Genomic DNA, 18,326 nt, shown 5'->3' on the forward strand with positions numbered 1-18,326 from the left:
TTATGAGAGCTGCGATTTGCCGCTGGAGAGAGCGTTCTGTTTTCGGAGAGCGGAGAGCTCTGGAGAAGGAGGGGGGAGGGGGGAGCGGTGAGGAGCAGAATTCCTGCCCAGTGCTCACCTGAGGTGGGCCACGACAAGCGGCGGGTAGTGCACTGAGGTGGTCGGCGGTGGGTTCGCCGGGCTGGAGAAGTGATCCAGGCTTGGTTGGGAACCGCTCACGTTCCCGGTGACGGGGGTGCAGGTGGCTTCGAGGCGATGGTGGTGTAGGTATCGATATTTCACTGGAAATCCCGAGCGACGGGTCATGCGGCCGGAGAAGAGAAGGATGTCGGGTAAATTCGCGTTCAGCTAGGCCTCCGAAGCACTTGGACTTGAGTGCCACAGCGGGTACAGCTACGGAGTCGGTCGCGGGCAGCCGAGGGTCGATGCCCAATGGTGCGCAGAGGGAACAGGCCGGGATGGTGGTTGTGGTTAAGGGAGGAAGTGGGGAGCGAGCGAAACGAGGGAAACATTTAATCAGAAAAGTACAGAGAGTTGCTCTACAGAAGCACTTGGGTGGTCTCCCTATTCCGGAAGTCCACTGGAAATGATCGCCGCTCGGGCGCGGGCCACCAGGGAGCGTTGAGCGTCCAGGGTAGAGCAGCCAAGCAGGAACTCCTCCCAAGCCTCTCTTGTGGGTAGGGGGAAGGGGGATGAAAAAGGAAGGGGTATGGAGGGGCATACTGCCATCATGTGATAGGTGTCGGCCCAGGACCCCACAATGCGCACAGTAGCCGTGTATACCCGGCATGAATGCTGGGCGGCCGCAGGACACAAGAAGGTGTTAGTCTGCAAGCGTCTCAGAAGTCTTTCATCCGCTTTAGAGAGGGCCCCGTGCAGGGTCTGGGTAAAGGCGGCGTGAGCTGCGATAATGCTCTAGAATGCGCGGTACTGCGTAAGAGCTGAGGTGTCTGGGGTAGACGCAGAGTCGGAGGTGGTAACGGCCCGGGAGGAAGAGACGCAGGCAGCGGCATGCGCCGCTTCGTTACCGGGGAGACCCGCGTGGCCAGGAGACCAGACGATGCGGATGGAGTGAGGCTCAAAGCGCCATGAGGCCGCCCGAAGAAGGTGGGCGGCCAGAGGAGCTATGGTACCCTGGAGGTATCGGGAACAGGCGTAGCGCGAGTCCGTGATAATGACCCTTGAGGTCGGGTGAGAGGCGGCCAAAGCGATGGCCACCTCTTCGGCCTGTGTTGTGTCCGGCGAGCGGAAAGAGAGGCCATCAATGTGGTGGCCCTCAGAGATCACTGCGGCCGTAAAGTGTCCGGAGGGAGTTGGTCCCGAGATATCTACATAGAAGACGCCAGGAGAATTGGAGTACCGAGTGTGAAGAGAGTGTGCTCGGGCTAGGCGTCTGCCATTGTGTTGAGTGGGATCCATGTTGCGAGGAAGAGGTTCAACCCAAAGTTTGTGCCGCCATAGCTCCGGGACGGAAGCAGGGGAAAGTGGGGTAGATATCGGGTTCAGTGAGAGCCTATCCAGAAGGCGGCGCCCAGGAGTCGTCTGGGACAGGCGATTGACTTGGTTGACGAGATGGGCCTCCCGCAACTCGTCATACGAGTTGTGTACTCCCAAGGCCGCAAAGCGGCGATTGGAGGTAGCAATGGGAAGGTCTAGTGCTCGCTTGTGAACCGAGCGGAGCAGTGCGTCCAGCTGGTTCTCGTGGTGGCGACGCAAGCGAAGGTAGGGAGTGGCGTAAAGGACTCTGCTGGTCACAAACGCTTGAGCCAAGCGGAGGGAGTGCCAGCCGCGGAGGCCGCCACGTTTGGTGGAGACCCGCCGAATCATACGGCTAACCTGCTCGCTAGTGCGTCGGAGACGGGCAATGGTAGAACCAGGGTTGAGAGTAGAGGAGATGTGGAGGCCTAATATGCGAATTTCCGAGACGACCTGTATCGGGCCAGACGGTAGATATATCTGAGGTGGCGGTAGAGGTGAGATTGAGAGAAGAGATGATTTGGTAGGGGAACATTCCAGGCCACATGATGAGGCATAGGTGTCCACAATAAGAGCCGCGCGCTGCATGCGGTCTTCAATTTGTGCTGGGGAGCCCGAGTTGGTCCAGATGGTAATGTCATCTGCGTATAAAGCGTGGTGTATGTCCTCTACCTGGGCGAGGAGCGAAGGAAGTTGGAGCATGGCTAGATTGAAGAGGAGCGGGGAGAGGACCGCTCCCTGTGGTGTACCCCGGGTGCCTAGTGGGTACGTACCGTGCTCTGCAGAGTCGATGCGGATGAAAGCGGTGCGATGTGAGAGGAATGCACAGATGTACCCGAAAGCTCTAGATCCGCAATTCGTGGTGCTAAGGTTGGTAAGAGTACTACTGTGTTTGACATTGTCGAAGGCGCCTCGGAGATCGAGGGCCAGAACGGCTTTGTCATTGCGGCGCATAGTATTAGGTACAATGATGTCGTGCTGGAGTTGGAGAAGGACGTCCTGTGCCGACAGATGTGAGCGAAACCCAAACATCGAGTCAGCAAAGACGCCTTTCCCTTCCAGATATGCGGAGAGACGGTCGCGGACCATGGTCTCCATGAGCTTGCCCGCACAGGAGGTGAGCGAGATGGGGCGCAATGCCTCAATGCTGACGGGCTTACCGGGTTTGGGAATGAATGTGACCACCGAAGTGATCCATTCCGCGGGGAGGGGTTCTCCCTCCCATACTGTGTTGATTAAATGTAAGAGCGAGAGGTATGCTGAGTCGGGAAGGTTGGCCAGGAGAGTGACCGTAATACCATCCCGGCCTGGGGCAGTACCTCGCTTCATTTTGGCCAGCGCCGCCCGAAGATCGAGAAGCGTGAAGGGGGCGTCGAGTTCGGGGTTGGGGAGCCCGGAGTAGACGTAGTCCGGGCCCTTGGGGTCGACGGTACGACACAGATAGCGGTCGCAGAGGTCGTTCGCGAGTTGGCTCGTTGGGCCCTGGTAGGCATAGTAGACGCGACGAAGCTGTCGTTGTGTTTCCCCGCGGGTAGTGGAAGGATCCAGAAGGCTCCTAAAGAGCCGCCACGTACTCTTGGAGCTCATTTGACCTGCTGCCTTCATGCAGGTATCGACCCAATTTGTGTCCGCAAGCTGTGCAGAGTAGTCAGCTGCTTCCGCGGTAAGCGCCTGTATGCGGGAGCGAAGAGTACGATTTAGCTTGTATCGTCGCCATCGGCGGGTAAGGCTGTGCCGTGCCTCCCAAAGGTGGAGGAGGTGGGGATCTACTGCGGGGGCTGAGGTGGAGGTACAAATGCATCGGGTGTATGATTGATGTGTGTGGAGGGCGTATGATGCCCATGCCTGGTAGTCCTGCGGGGATGGGAGCAGGGGGAATGGCGTAGTGCGAAAAGCTGACCAGTCCGTGATGCGGGCTGGGCCCCGGATTTGGCGCATTTTCTGCGTCGGGAAGGCAATCCGAAGCAGGAAATGATCACTGTCAAGAGTGTCTTCGAGGTTCTCCCACGTAACATGTCTAATGTTTCGTGTGAGCGAGAGGTCCGGGCAGGTATCGCGTGTCACTGAATTTCCCAGGCGTGTGGGATGCGCTGGGTCGGTGAGCAGCGTGAAACCGAGAGTAGAGATAAGCTCCTTAAGCTTGCGGCCCCGAGCCTTTTCATAGTGGTACCCCCAGTGTGGGCTAGGAGCATTGAAGTCTCCAACCACCACAAGGGGTTGCCGAGCCGCCGCTTGGAGAGCCCGATAGAAGAGTTCCGCGAAAGTGACCCGTTGAAGGTGCGGGGGACAGTACACGTTGAGAATATGGATTGACTGGGCCCCGCGCTTCTGGGGAAGAACGGAGACCATGCAGTAATCATAGGGAAGGTCAAGGTCTAGATCGACCTGAACAGCCGTATATGATTTGTGAACGAGGAGACTGGTGGTGGTGCCGCCTATATAGGAGCAGTAGCCTGAAAGGGTAGGGTTTGGACCGGTTTCTTGGAGGGCAAGAACGGAAGGGAGAGAGCCCCGAGATTGAAGGAAGAGGAGAAGATGCGAGCGCTTTCGCCTGTTCCCGAAGCCCCTGGAGTTCCACTGGATGATTTCGAATTGAGATGATGGTGAATGTGTAGATGAAGGAGTCGCCATGATGAAAATCCAAAATTTTATGGGTCATCCTCCATGCCCTGCCCCTGGCCTTGGGGAGCAGGAAGGGGGATGGAAGCCGGGTTGATGGCCGGGGAAGAGGAACCGGCAACTTTGCGTCGACGTGGGGCAGAGCTGCTGCTCGTGGAGGCCGAGCGCGAGCGAGATGATCTGGTGCGGAACTGGGTGAGAGCCCAGGCCTGAACCGCCTGAACCACCTCAGCTACAATGTATGGTACATTAATGGTGGAAATTTGGTAGAGGACCGCATTTTCTAGACGAGTAATACGGTCCTCGAGCGGCAGGGTGTGGTCTATAGAAAGAGGGCTCTGAGGTGCCCCAGTAACTGGTTGAGCAGCCGGCGCCGTGGACGAAGCCGGGGGAGCGGGGGGAGTACGCGGGGTGGGCGTAGCGCGAGGGCTAGGCTGAGGGTCAACGGGTTTAACAACTGGGGCGGCAGTGGGGGGTCCTGCCAGTTTCTGTTGTTGCAGTTGGAAAGTTGCCACCTGCTTAGTGAGAGCTGCGATTTGCCGCTGAAGAAGAGCGTTCTGTTTTCGTAGAGCGGAGAGCTCTAGAGAAGGAGGGGGGGAGGGAGGGAGAGGCTGAGGAGCAGTAATCCCTGCCCAGCTGCTCACCTGAGGTGGCGCCACGACAAGCGGCGGGTAGTGCACTGAGGTGGTCGGCGGTGGGTTCGCCGGGGTCTGGAGACGTGATCCAGGCTTGGGTTGGGAAGCCGCTCGCGTGCCCGGTGACGGGGGTGCAGGTGGCTTCGAGGTCGATGGTGGTGTAGGTTTCCGATATTTCCCTGGACATCCCCGAGCGCCGGTTTCATGCGGGCCGGAGCAGAGAAGGCATGTCGGGTTACATTCGTGTTCAGCTAGGCCTTCCGAAGTCACTTGGACTTGAGTGCCACAGCGGGTACAGCGACCGGGAGTGGGTCGCGGGCAGGCCGAGGGTCGATGCCCAATGGTGCCGCAGAGGGAACAGGCCGGGATTGTCTTCTTGTACGGGCGCACGTAGGCCACGACACTGTGGTAGAAGATGAAGCGGGGGAGTTTCGTGCCCTCGAAGGTCACCACCGCTGCAGTAGAGTCACCGAGTTTGCGGACCGCCAGGATAGAGCCTTGCGACCATTTTAGTTCTGATTTGATGCGCTGTGGGGTTTCAGCCGGGTTGATGGTGATGACACCCCGGCAGATATCCCCGGACGCCTTGGCATGGCCCCGAAAAGGGAGCTGCTGGTCTCCCACCGGCAACTGGATGTCCCCAAGTAGGCGCTGCGCCATAGGTAACGAGGTGACACTGCACACGAGAACGTTTTGGTCCCACACTGGCCACACGTGGAAAGAGGTGGACGAGTGTTCTCCCAGGTATGCAGGAATCGCGTCGCCGGCACGATCGGACGGGAGGACCGACTTGAGCTCAAAGGAGCGCGAGGCTTCAGCACGACGATGTAGTCGTCACGGGAGAGACGAGGAGTATGGCGGGGTCGCCACTTGGGTTGACGCCTCGGCGGGGAAGGTGGTGCGGTGCGCGTTCCGTCTGGAGAGCGGCGCGTGGACGAGCCGGAGGCAGCCACCTGTGGCAGGGTGGCGGCGCGCGACCCTTGGCCCTTGGGCGGAGCCGCGGCCTGGGATTGCTTCCGTTGCCAGAGTTTCACCATGTCGGCTAAATACTCGTGCTCCGAGGGCATGGCTTGGTCCGAGGAGGTGGTCTCCATCGTCACGACCCGAAGTGAGGTCGGGTCATAACCCGTAACCGTGGTGGCGTCCGCCATCACGCCGGGAAAACCCGGGCGATGCGGAGCTAGGCCTAACGGAACGTCAAGCCCGGCGGGGAGCCGTCGTGGAGATCAAACACGCAGAAGTTGCCGAAAAATGGGCCCACCTGGGCGCGGGTGGTATCCGGGTGAAGCAGAGAATTTGGCAGTGACGATGAGTCCAGAATTTTGGGACACTGGCGTGAAGCACCGCAATAATCGGTGATTATTGACGGAGCCGATGCGGAGAGCGTCCGCCGTCTTCGAGCGCCACCCGCGTTCCCCTCTCCGTGAAAGACGCGCCCCTCGCGCCCTTTCACTCGCACATACAGCGTTCGGCGCGCGGCGACGATTTCATCTCCAAATGACGTCATACGGAACCTCACGGCGACGGCGACGGCACAAATCTGCTTTTGAGTGTCCATATAATTGCTATCGCAATAAAAAGCCCTTACCGAGGAATTGTTCGTAAGAGCAAATACCAGCCGATCATGCTGCCGGTCACATCAATAGCAAAGAGAGCCAGCCAATGGCAAAAATGATTTACGAACGAAAAGCTTTGTGAGTTCGATGAGAGGAAGGGCGAATTCATAAAGCTTTTCGTTCGAAGGACTGTTTGCGTTTGGCCTGTAACCCTCATTAATGACATGCCCAGCACCAGAATCAGTTGAAATGTTCTCTCTCGAACATTGCTACCGTAAGAGCCTTTTGGGAATACGCGCCCCAGAGTAGAGGTATGTTCTACATAGTACACACTCCCAGCATTGTTAAGGTTATGGCGCGCTTTGAGGCTGATGGGGACGTATCAAGTTGTTTTTCCACGTGTCTTTTATCACGTGATTAGCGCGTCCACGTTCAGAGTGCGCATTGGGCAACCTCCGGCGGCACGCGAGCTTTTCAGCACGTTCTAGGACCTCGCGAAGTGCGCGCGGAGAGCATTCTAAGCCTCTTTTTGCGCCGTAGAGACGAAAGAATCAACTCATAATCAAATGCGACGTGCCAAAAGCAAGAATGATTTATGTTTCTCTCGGCCAAAGGGTCCCAGTTCGTACGGAATGTTCCTTGGCTAGCAGCATGAAGGCGCCACAGAAAGTTGGGGGGGGGGGGGTGTATTTCTCTGCTGTATCCAAATAGGGTGCTCCATAGTTTCTCTTCTCTTGAATTTTAGGCGTGAAAAGAACAAATACACAGGTGGCGATAAAAACCGGGATGTGGCTGGTGGTCTGGACGACAGACACAGAAATTGGCTCATGTTTGTTTTATGCTGTGGACGAGCTGTTGACAGGGAGTGAGTTTGTTTGTATCGGTGATGTCGATTCCGAAGAATGTGGTCGTACTCTGAGTTTCTTGCGTGGTGCGTAGTTGTTGCGTTTGCTAAAAAGATCTTGTGTGTGTGTGTGATTACTAATGAGAGCTCTGAAGTTCAATAGATTTAAATAACCCAGACGATTTAGACTCACGTTATTTATAAACTGAGGCATAGATGGAAAGGGCCCTCGTGGGCTCGGTGATTAAGTAAATATGTCGAACTTGTGGTATTTGGGATAATAAGACGCGTGAGCTCTGCGTACCTTTGAGGGTATTTATTTTCTGGAAGTTCGTTCTCCTGTTTGTCATTTGATATTTAAAACTATTACCGTTCGTTATCTAGGGCGCGAACTGCATGGTGAAAGAAATCGTTTCAAGTGTGGTTTTTGCGTGTGTTGCTTGAAGAACACTTGTTTTCTTTGAGTAGTCACAGCTCTACGGGGGAAACGAGCCAGAGCTGTACTTTCTAGGCCCTGATACCCGTCACGTTGTGAACGATAAAGCAAAATTAGGCTTTCGTTGCACCCAATTAATGATTGATTATTATCTCATGTTGTAATTAAATAGATGACCAGATATCGCAGCTAAGTACTAGACTGCTCACGCATTGAAATTCCTAACGTCCGCCATCTCATATTTTGCTTTCCCAGATGTTTTTTGCATATTTTCGCACAGAATATTTTGCGTATGTATCTAAATCTTTACATTAATCACGTGGATCATTACATTGCCTTGAGCTTGCTATAAATTTCTTAGGCTGTCCTCAAAGTTTCAAATGCAAAGCTCAGTATTGGTGGATCTTCACTGAATACGGAGGGTATACATATCACAGGACATATTTTTATAGTGCAGAAAAAAATATCACAAGAGTCGCATCATAGGACTGAGCTTCGAATACACCCAACTGGCGTACAACGTTAAATTTACGCATTAGCGTTTACGGCTATTGGCACCGATGTATAGCGCCACGTTTCCCTCAAGATCATGCGGTCGTTTCATGCCAAGCTGATCATTCAAGTTAATATACCGGGTGTGTTAAGTAATGCGTTAGAAATTGCCTAAAATAGTAAAAATTGTAATGGAACATGGGAAGAGCGTCATCCGAACAGGCCGTAACCGTTTCCAGAAATGCAAAATATTAACCCTGCAAATTTTTATCGCGTAATAAATTGCGGCCAATTTCACATAGAAAGGGGAAAGTCAACAGCCGAACAACGCAACTGTGACGCTCATTAGACGCCCGTAAGTGGCGGGCGTGTTGTTGGCGCATCACCGTAGGTGTCTCATGGGTGTCTCACTCATGGGTGTCTACCACAGGTGTCACAGCTGCACTCTTCGGATGTCGATTTTTGCTTTTCTGTGTCAAACTGGTCGAAATTCATCACTCCCTAAACTTTGCCAGTGTCAATTTCTCTCATTTCTGGAAATGCTGAGGAGCTGTTCAGATGGCGCGCTTGGAGTGTCGCATTCAAATTATTACCGTGGTTCTTTTGGCTGAAATAAATGTGAGGACTTTAGACGTCGTGTAGACTTGATTCTTCATTGCATTATTACTAACAAATTGTTCTTAGGTTTTGTATAATTGTATGCTCCTTCTGCTATGTAAAATGTTGAACCTGCCCTTACCCAATGCCCATTCTTCGGGCCTGTAAGTATTTTGAATAAATGAATAAATAAAAAGTTGTCGCAGTTTCACCTGAAAGGCGAAGCATCAATTGCGATAGCAACTTTGTAGAGAGCTATACGGAGTAAGGTTAGTAGTTTTATCAGCTGTATAAATTTGGACACGCAGCAGCCCCAGCAACGCGCAGAACTGTTGCCGACGCCGTCAGCGTTTTGCCCGCGTTCGCACAAAATGCGTGCGGCGTTGGTGACTGTTGCCGGAGCCTCGGATATAAATAGGTACTTGGTGCCGCAGCTAAGCGCCGCCTCCCTTCCCTCACCCCCCCCCCCCCCCCCCCACGGCCTTTCGTGCGGCCGGAAGAAGGCGCGTTTGCTTACATATATGGTGATTGTAAAGGAGGAAAGAGACGCCTACTTCTGCAGCCCTTAAGAGAGCACGGCGCAGAACGCGCGTTTGTTCTCCGCCGTGGGTTCACTCCCCGTGAAAGCGCGCGTCCCTCGCGCCCTTTCACGCGCACATACAGCGTTCGGCGCGCGGCGACGATTTCATCTCCATTGACGTCATACGGAACCTCACGGCGACGGCGACGGCTACGGCGACGGCGACGCCGACGGCAGAAATCTGCTTTGGAGTGTCCATATAATTGCTATCGCAATAAAAAACACTTCGTCGTCCATCATCGCAGGAACTTTCACATTAAGCACATGGGTTAATACTTATGCTTTTGGGCTAACCATTCCGCCTCTCAAGTGTTTCACCCCATGTTAGCAAACGTACTACTCCTTAAACCTCGGTTTCAGTAGGACTGTGAATAGCTTGAGTGAACGGTCTTGTCAAATCTTGATCCTCAGATATCAATAATGTTGCCCACATTGGAGGCAGCGAAGAGCAAAATGTGGGAAAAATATATTATATTTCTGTCAGAGACTATGAAAAGATGTGTTTTACGAGCTAAAAGGTGAGAAGTGTACGCCAAATTCCTTGCTGAATTTCCCTAAATGACGTGTGATCACTCCGTGCGAAATACTGCGGAGAATCTTTCGCTACGAGGCTTGACGCCAGCTGGAACTGTCCAAATATAACAATAGCCGTTATTTATTTGATTGTATCGATTACTTTTACGGACTACCGAAAGAGACATCACACTTTGCTGATTGGCTCATTGCACTTTGCACAGGACGAATAAAGGCAGCTAAATGCGTGTTCTCTGATATAGCCGAATTTACTGCAAGAACTGTCTTCGCAACAAGCGCGACATGCAGATGTGTATAGAGAAGTGGTCGGCCCGATCTATTTGTAAGCGTCATAACCTTCGTGGAGAGACTGCGCCCAACGGATATTTTTTATTCAATACATTTAATTATTATACTGCTAAACGGAATGTGCATGAAGAATTCGGCAGTCAAGCATTGTTCCTACCGTCCCGGTTTTACAGTCCGATGGCATTGCATGTAAAAACGCACGAACATATTTATTCAGAGTAGAATTGAGAATTACAGTCAAACCTTATATATCGCGGTTATAACCCACATATATCGAATTATTGTATATAACGAGCAGCAGTAAAATCCCCTTGTAAATGTTTATATAAATGTTTATTTCGTATATCGCATACTTTTGTGACAACCTTCAGATTCAATATATCTGGGTTGTGCATTGGACCGTGTAGGGGTAAATATGGTCTACATATAGAAGCAAACAAAAAAAAAAAACTATGCCGGACATTCTAGTGAAATAGTGCTCGGAACCACCAAGGATACTAGGTGGCACCATGAATAGAAAGCAAATCTAGGGCTGAATTCACAAATCGTTTCATTCGTAACTGATTTCTGCTGTTAGGCGGCCGCCTTTGATAATCGTATGTAGATCACCACGATTGGCTATAATCGGCTTTCACGAACAGTTCCAGCTTAGAAACGCTTTTGTGACTACGGGTCCCAGTGGACAATTCATAATACGTTCCGTTCGTAAAAGCTGTTCTTCATTGGCTTTGCTAAGGGTATGTTCTATAGCATGAATGGTTAATGGCTGCTATTAGGACCAGCTCTAGCATATGGACGTTCTTTGAATGTTCCATCATTTGGAACGTAAACTGGCCCTGGAGCCGCATCAACGATATTCATACGCAACTGCACTTTAGGGCCGTCCAACATGCACCGTCCAATGAGATAGGTGCACTAGGCCGTTGTCTCACGACATATAAGGTCCCAGCCATTGAAAGATCGCGGTTAAACAAGCGGAGTTTCAAGAATCTGGCCATAATCACAAAGCTTTTTGTGCGTAAGTGCTCTTTGTCATTGGTCAGCAGTTTTCGTAAGTTATATGTCTAGCATTAAGGTTGCCTGGAGCTTCCTCTTGAGAATAAATAAAGTGTAAGAGCTTTATGTGAATATGGATCCTGGAACTTCACAGAAGGATTTCTTACGCTTGAAGTGTTCGTAACACTTCCTGCTAATAATACACGTGGGCATATTTTTAGCGATGACCGCTGGACAATCCCAAATAGTACTAATCTACGATTGACCAGTTTTGTGAATTCGAATGCAGGTCATCACGTCAATCGCTGCCATTAGTTATGAATGGTCTACGCTGGCCAATGATGAAACAAACGAAATAAAGAAAAAACAAACAAATACTGGTGTGGCTCCATTAAAACTAAAAAAAAAGAAAATGCTTAGTTAGTGTACGTACACCTGTCTAAATCTGCACAGATCTTCAGAAATCTGTAGATATGGCAACACTTGCGCCGATGCTAACATTATTTGGATCCTTAACTTGAAGCAGAATTGGAAGTTCGTCTAGGTTTAAAAATACTTATACAGGTAAGAAACACGGCGCTGCGGTGATCAATGTAACATTATACTTAATGCTGATACATGATTTGACATTCGCAGTATTAGCCAAATTGGTGTTTTTCCTTTTCGTAATATGGCACATCAAAGACCAAGGGATAGTTTTTGCCTTTTGTCGATGTAATTTTGAGAACAGACGTCTCACCCCCAATGTAATAAAACTTTTACTCTTGTCTGACATAACTAGAGGAAACTGGCCACCGATCAAGCAAAGCTTTCATGGCGTGAAACCTACAAATGTAGAAATTAAAATATATATATATATATATATATATATATATCTTCTACTCCGAATGACGTCCCAAGTTATACTATGGTCCATTTTAAATATTCTTTTTTATGCTTCTTCGTTACCCCTGGGTGCAAGTTGCGGTATATGGCGACCGTCGAAATTATGACCGTCGAAAGATTATGCTGCTGTCATTTGAGACCCATTCACTAAGACTAACATAAACAAAGTAGAGATGTTAACATGTTTTGTTAACATAAACAGAAGTGGGCTGCTCGATACATTTGTAATAAATATCGACATACATCGGTAACACATCTTTTAATCAAAGCTAGTCTGCCGACAATAAATGAGCGAAATCATTCTGCAAGACCTAAATTCCTGTGCCAATTAATTAAAGGATACTACAGAACTGAACACACCAATTTAATTCATTTTTCGTCACGGTACGCGACCGGACAACGAAATCCGCTAGCTTTAGCTTCTTTTCTCATCCGTATTACCTGTTTTAAATACCCATTTCTTCCACGAACCAATTGGAATAACCTCACTAACAATGAAGTGTTGCAACCGTCACTGACATTATTCGCACAACATATTACCTAGTGTGTGTTACAGCATTTCATAACTTTACTGTACTATTATAGTATTTTATTTTTACTGTTTGATATCTTGTTCAAATGTTGTATTCCTGAGGCTGGCTGCAGAGCTTTAACCTGCACCCTTATTTCTTTTGTTTACGTTTTTCCAGTTTTGTGAAACTGCTTAATTCTTTTTCCCACCCTACTATAATGCCGACACCGGGATTGCAGTATCAATAAATAAATGGCATGCGACAATTAGAAGAATCGTTAATCTTTGATGGCATAAAAACTTACCGAAAACTGTAAACTCACATGAGCAAATAAAGAAAATATCTTGACCGAAGCACGCTTGCCACAATCGAAACACATAAGACGAATATTGTTGTTCATAGTATGCGTTGTCTCGAAAATAAGCCCTTGACAACCTAATACTGCAGAAGCGCACACAATCAGCAATCCCGGGGATGTCAAATGCTGCAGCCACGTTTTCCTTTTAATAGTTAACGAGTTAACATCACCGAGAAAGTTCAAGTGGCCTAGCAGTGCCCTGGTGCGTGGCAAGCCCGCTATCGGGCAGACAGCTGCGCAATGCAGTTCTATTTTTGTGCTAAGGTGGAGATCCCGAGCCGGATTGGCTGCACACAGCGAGGTCACGTCCATTGAACGACGTTTTGAAAACGCCCGTGACAACAAGGAACTTGCAATTCTTGCAAATGGTTGTGAAAGAAGCCAACGGGTTAGGAACTTGAGGTTCACGTTTGGAGTTCATTTGTCGGCGGTGATTCTGGGGGCGTGGTTCTTCTCCTTCGTGGACGTGATTGCGTAATTAACCCCCCCGCCCTCCCCTACCGTTTTACCTTCAACCGACGTCACGAACCACGTGCACGCGCCTCGTGCGTGAGAGACACGCACTAGACACGTGTGCGTGGCTCAGCAAAATGGCAAAAATTGAGACGCAGATAAAAAGCACCACGGGCCTGGCACTCCAAGCGATGCGACAGTTTGGCCTGGCAGTGACACCGCGCAAGCGCGGAGACGAAGACAAATTAGGGCTCCGTCGAGCGCGCCGCTTATCGTCGAGGCCTGAGTGCGGCCAGCAGCGACCGTCGAAATGCATTCTCCGGCGACGCGCACGTGGCTTGTGGCTCTCTTCGCGACTGCTTACGGTGAGCATCGAATACGCTTCGACATCGTCTTCTTGTGAAACAATAGTAGGATTCACTGATCGGTTGGTTGACTGATTGATTTATGGGCTTCAACTGCAAAATGAACCACGTGTAGTTACGTGAAATGCGTTGGAGTGGGGGACTGGTATAGAAATGGGTAACAGGTATAGAAATGAAATTGTGGATGTCTTTTGCATAGTGCTTTAGAAAAAGGGACCCGATGGCCCTTAACAGTTAATTTATGGTTCTTTTCTATATAACACGACGCTCACTCTCGTGTTTCGCGGTTCCATTCAGTCACCTCGATGTGATGCCGTATGCGAGTTTAAAATTGTGTAAAATCGGTAAACTGCAACAGTAGCATGAACCTCTTTTCACGCGTAGAAGCTTCTTACTTGTACCACCCCCTTCACCCGTTTATCTAATAGGAACAAACCTTAAACTTTAAAATGCAACCCTCTACCTTGTGTAGAAAGCAGTATGCTATAGATACTGATTCACCGCAGTGCGTGATGCCGTATACATGGTGCCGTATACATGGAAGTGAAGTATACATGGAACTGATGCCGTATACATGGAAGTGTTCACATTCCATCATTCTCTGCTTTGGTTTATATCTTTTCGCTTACGCGTCTAGTTTTACTGCCGCGTTTATATCATCCCCAGGCAGCACTCTTCGGCGAACCTAGTCGTTGTGAGTTCGTGTTCAGTAGGTGCACGGTGGGCTATAAGCGGCACTCTTGAAGCAGGCAACTAATTAATTTTAAGGAAGATCGTTTCGTTGACGTGTTCGAACGTTTGTTTGAACATTATAATGTTCTTGTGTTGCACGACATAGCAATGCAAGCTCCGCAGTCATGCAGACAAACTGCTGCCTCGTGTTCAAGAGCTCGTCGCCTTTGCCACGGATCTACTGTGACAAGTTGTGCCCTTGGCCTAAGGAAGCGCAGTGCCGCCGGCTGAATGTCGCATTCCTCTCTCGTGACGGATGATGATGGTGTGTTCGCCTACAAGGTTACCGTTTCTGAAAAAGACGAAAGTCGGTGAAGCACTTTTCTCCTTACAATGGTAAATAGTGTCACAGCTTTCTGTGACTATGACTTTCGAAGTAATAACGAAGGCGCTGAAAGTATCCATTAAAAGCTTGATTGCGGCGATGCAACCGTGTGGGAGGGCAATTATGCGTTCTCTGAAAAAGTGACATAATGAAGGTTGCAGAAAGAATAGAACGAGGTTGCGCCGCTCGGCATATTTGAAACACCACTCCGCTTTTTAGATCAGGCTTATATGTTCAAAATTTACAATATTTTGGGGCCCCGACAGTTGGGAACAGCGAAGGGAAGGTTGGGAATGGCATCCAGGATTTTATTGCAGGGTCAGAACGATTTACACTATAAAATCAGAGCTTAAGGTTCCGTTATATTTTTTTAAAAGCGATAAGAATAGCTGTCTGTTTCTTTTAATTTATTCCTTCGTTCTCATGAATCATAACATTTATTCTATCTAATAATTATCATATTCTTGCATATTCCCAAATTTTGTTCACATTATTTTGCAATTATGTTTTCTTATTGGCATATCAAACAACCCGGTTCTTGGCCAATCCCCCAGAGTGAGTATGTGCCCAGTACCATCTAGGCTCTACATTTACATCTATGTGAGAGCGGTGACTGCTCAATCTGACAGTAACTTTTAGCGGCGGCCCTCTGACGGCTCCTAGCGCCTTTCTTTTCTCGTCATGCATTGCTCGCATACGAATGAATGCCAGAGAAGAGGACGCACGACTCTGTTCGAAAAGAGTGATTTTCCCCTCGTTGCGCTTTCTTGATCTCGTTTTACAAAAAAAGAAACGTTGTGAAATATAGAAATAATACATTGCATGGTGGAATAGTGTAAAAATATGGCTCTCCCGTGAATCAAGCAGAAGTGTCCCTGCAACGACTGTCACAACAAAACACAGTGCAGGTCTCTCTAAAATAAAGCTCTTTGAGGGCTCCTAACGAACGTTTGACATTTGTCAGAGTAGCGATGGAATGATAATCAGACTTCAATGCTTCGTGCCAAATGCACGTCTGCTAGACTTTTCTCAAAAGTGCACGCTGCTCTCAAACGGAGGAACAAGGCTCATTTTTTTATCGCCTTTCATCACGAGTAAAAAAAAAATTTAACACGAATGTTCAATTGCTGTGGTTGCCGGAGCGCTATTTTTATGACGTTCGCGTGCACGAACAAAGACTAGCTCAAGTGTTAAAAATAAAGAAATCTTCTTGAATTCCGCGATGACGCAACGGGGGCTATTGTTAGCGCAGTATCATTTGGATAAATCTATTGGTCATCGTCTCCTGCCACAAGAGAAGCGAAGTCACCTTTAGCAAACAATGTTCATCTGAAAAGGTTTCAATAGGACTAACTCGGGCTTATTGGCGCGTAAGCAACTTGGACAATGCTGTGTCATTCAGCGTAATCAGGGGCGATTACACAGGAAACCCGAGGCATGTCTCTATAGGGCATTTAGTCGCGAAATCTTGTGCGTTAAAGTGTCCTGCGAACATAAGGCGGTAAAACCCGATTACAAATAAGTATTTCTACAATCGCAAGAGTAAGTATTACAGGAGCGCGAAATTGATGCCTAGATGAAAATGCTGATTTAGGCTTGTAAGTAGGCTATGGCGAAAGTGCATGGGGAAGAAGTTGAGGGACCGAACAGACGTGCTGGTGACAATAAGCGAAGATGGTCGAAGGTCCGCGCTTCATTTGTACACACTGTTGGGTGAGACCTCGGGCTATTTATCTCTATTGATCTGGAGCAGAAACAACACTCGATGATGGGGAAACAGTCGAACTTGTATCATTATCGTTCCGGAATTGCAATGGCAAGTTTCTGTTTCAATGGCGCTGAATTCAAAAGAATCATTTAAAAATAAATTACGTTGTTTCACGTCTGAACACAACAATTCGATTAGGGGCACGCCATATTGTTCCAGAATTATTACCGCGACAGCGTTAAGGGCTCCACGTCGCAGAAACTGCGATGCCGGCGTCGTTGTCCGTATTATTGTTCGTAATTTCCAGATGAATTTAGGTATATGTAGCCTATATATGCGGGTATATGCGGGTTATATTGCCACACCATTATATCACTAAAGTAGCACATACCTTGTTGTACATTCTTGACAAAGTTATTCCTCGGAATTTTGAGAATGACTGGCCCCAAACAAATGTGAGGAAACGAAACGCACGACAACACATACCTTTTATGTGAAATCTTTTCAGACTGAAATACCTAAAGTGCCAAACAGTTACACAAACTTGAAAATGATGTAATCTTTTTGGCTATGGCTGTGCACTACCTCCGGGATAGGCCCATGCAAGAGGCCGCGTTTCTACCAGAAAACTTGGCTTCGTGCATAGCGTTCGCCACCGGCGTTTCCAGGTAAATATTGCGGTTACATAAGCTGCAGTTGCTGGAAAGCGTGAGAAGCAGTCAGGGATCTTTGAATGCTATCGCGTTCTACTCTTAAAGGCGAAGGTTAAGCTTCCTCCAAGTTTTTTTAAGCACCTAAATTTCTTTAACGTGCGCGCAAGTCAAACTACGCGAGCGTTATTGCATTCTACCTCAATTAAAATGCGACAACGGGGGCTGGGATCTAAACTGCGACCACGAGCTCAGCTGCACGACGCCATAGCCAATAAGCTACCACCCCGGTTGGAAGAGCCTTTCACTATCTAAATGTTTGTCGAACTGAATATGCGCCGGAATTCACAGTGACAGTTATCTATTACTACAGTTTTTGTTCTAAGTATTTTGTGTTCTGCTTTAAAATTTATAGGAATTGGACATATACCCGAAAAATGAGGGGATGCGTATCTCTTACTGAAATACCTACGTAAGCATCGCCATGCTTTCTAGCGTGCAACACCATGAGAATAGATGCACTGAGGTACCGCCGACAGGAAGCTGCGACATGCGTTACCTAATGCACGATTTGTTCTATTCTGCAGACGCGGTAATGCTTCAAAAATTTCAAACTTGCGCATTCAGTAATGTTTATTTGCTTGTAATACTTTTATGACTTGTTAATGGGTTTTCATTTGCAATATTTTTATTACTGTTTCTAGTTTTCATGTGTAATAAATTACACCCAGCACCTGGGGCAGTAAAGTTAAGTCACTCCCAATTCAGTGATATCCGACATTATTCCACCATGCTTATGTGCGCTACATGTGAACTTTGATCACATTTACTTCCTGCGATTGACAATTAATCTCTCATAAATTTTTTAGGTTAAAAACTACTGTTTGGAAAGTGTTGCAAGTATTGTAATTTTGTTCATACGTATGATCACTACACATTTGTCGTGCCCATTGACCTTTGCATTTTTATCAACAATTAAGCACTGATTACATTATATGTGTTACGCGTCAGCGCTTGAATGTTTCGATGAACTTGTTACTTTGTATTTTGTTGATAATACATGAATTAGCAGTTCTTATGCCTAATAAATGTGCTAAAATCTTTTGTATATGTGTTGTTCCGCTTTTCTTCAAGTGCAGAATGCACGAGGTTAGGGAACTAATCTGGTGCAATGAGCGCCTTTTATTCGTGGCTTTTCATTTTCCGGGAAGCGGGGAACTGACAATGTTAAGCAAACACAAAACAAAAAGAAATAAGCAATCAAGCAAACAATCGAACATACCAA

At 48.5% G+C, this 18,326-nt stretch overlaps 1 protein-coding gene across 2 annotated transcripts in view; it reads left to right on the plus strand.

The window, feature by feature from the left end:
• Positions 1-18,326, plus strand: part of LOC119464122 (uncharacterized) — a 36,189-nt gene that overhangs the window by 919 nt on the left and 16,944 nt on the right. Inside the window, exon 1 of one of the 2 annotated variants that reach the window (XM_037724960.2) lies at positions 13,462-13,626. The exons of the other annotated variant lie outside the window; for it this stretch is intronic. Within the exon in view, the coding sequence (XP_037580888.1) occupies positions 13,572-13,626 (55 nt within the window). The 5' untranslated portion in view covers positions 13,462-13,571. Of the gene's footprint in view, positions 1-13,461; positions 13,627-18,326 lie in introns of those variants that run through there. 2 annotated transcript variants of the gene reach the window in all.

This window comes from Dermacentor silvarum, chromosome 9 (genome assembly GCF_013339745.2).
Source record: "Dermacentor silvarum isolate Dsil-2018 chromosome 9, BIME_Dsil_1.4, whole genome shotgun sequence".
NCBI classification, from domain to species: Eukaryota; Metazoa; Arthropoda; class Arachnida; order Ixodida; family Ixodidae; genus Dermacentor; species Dermacentor silvarum.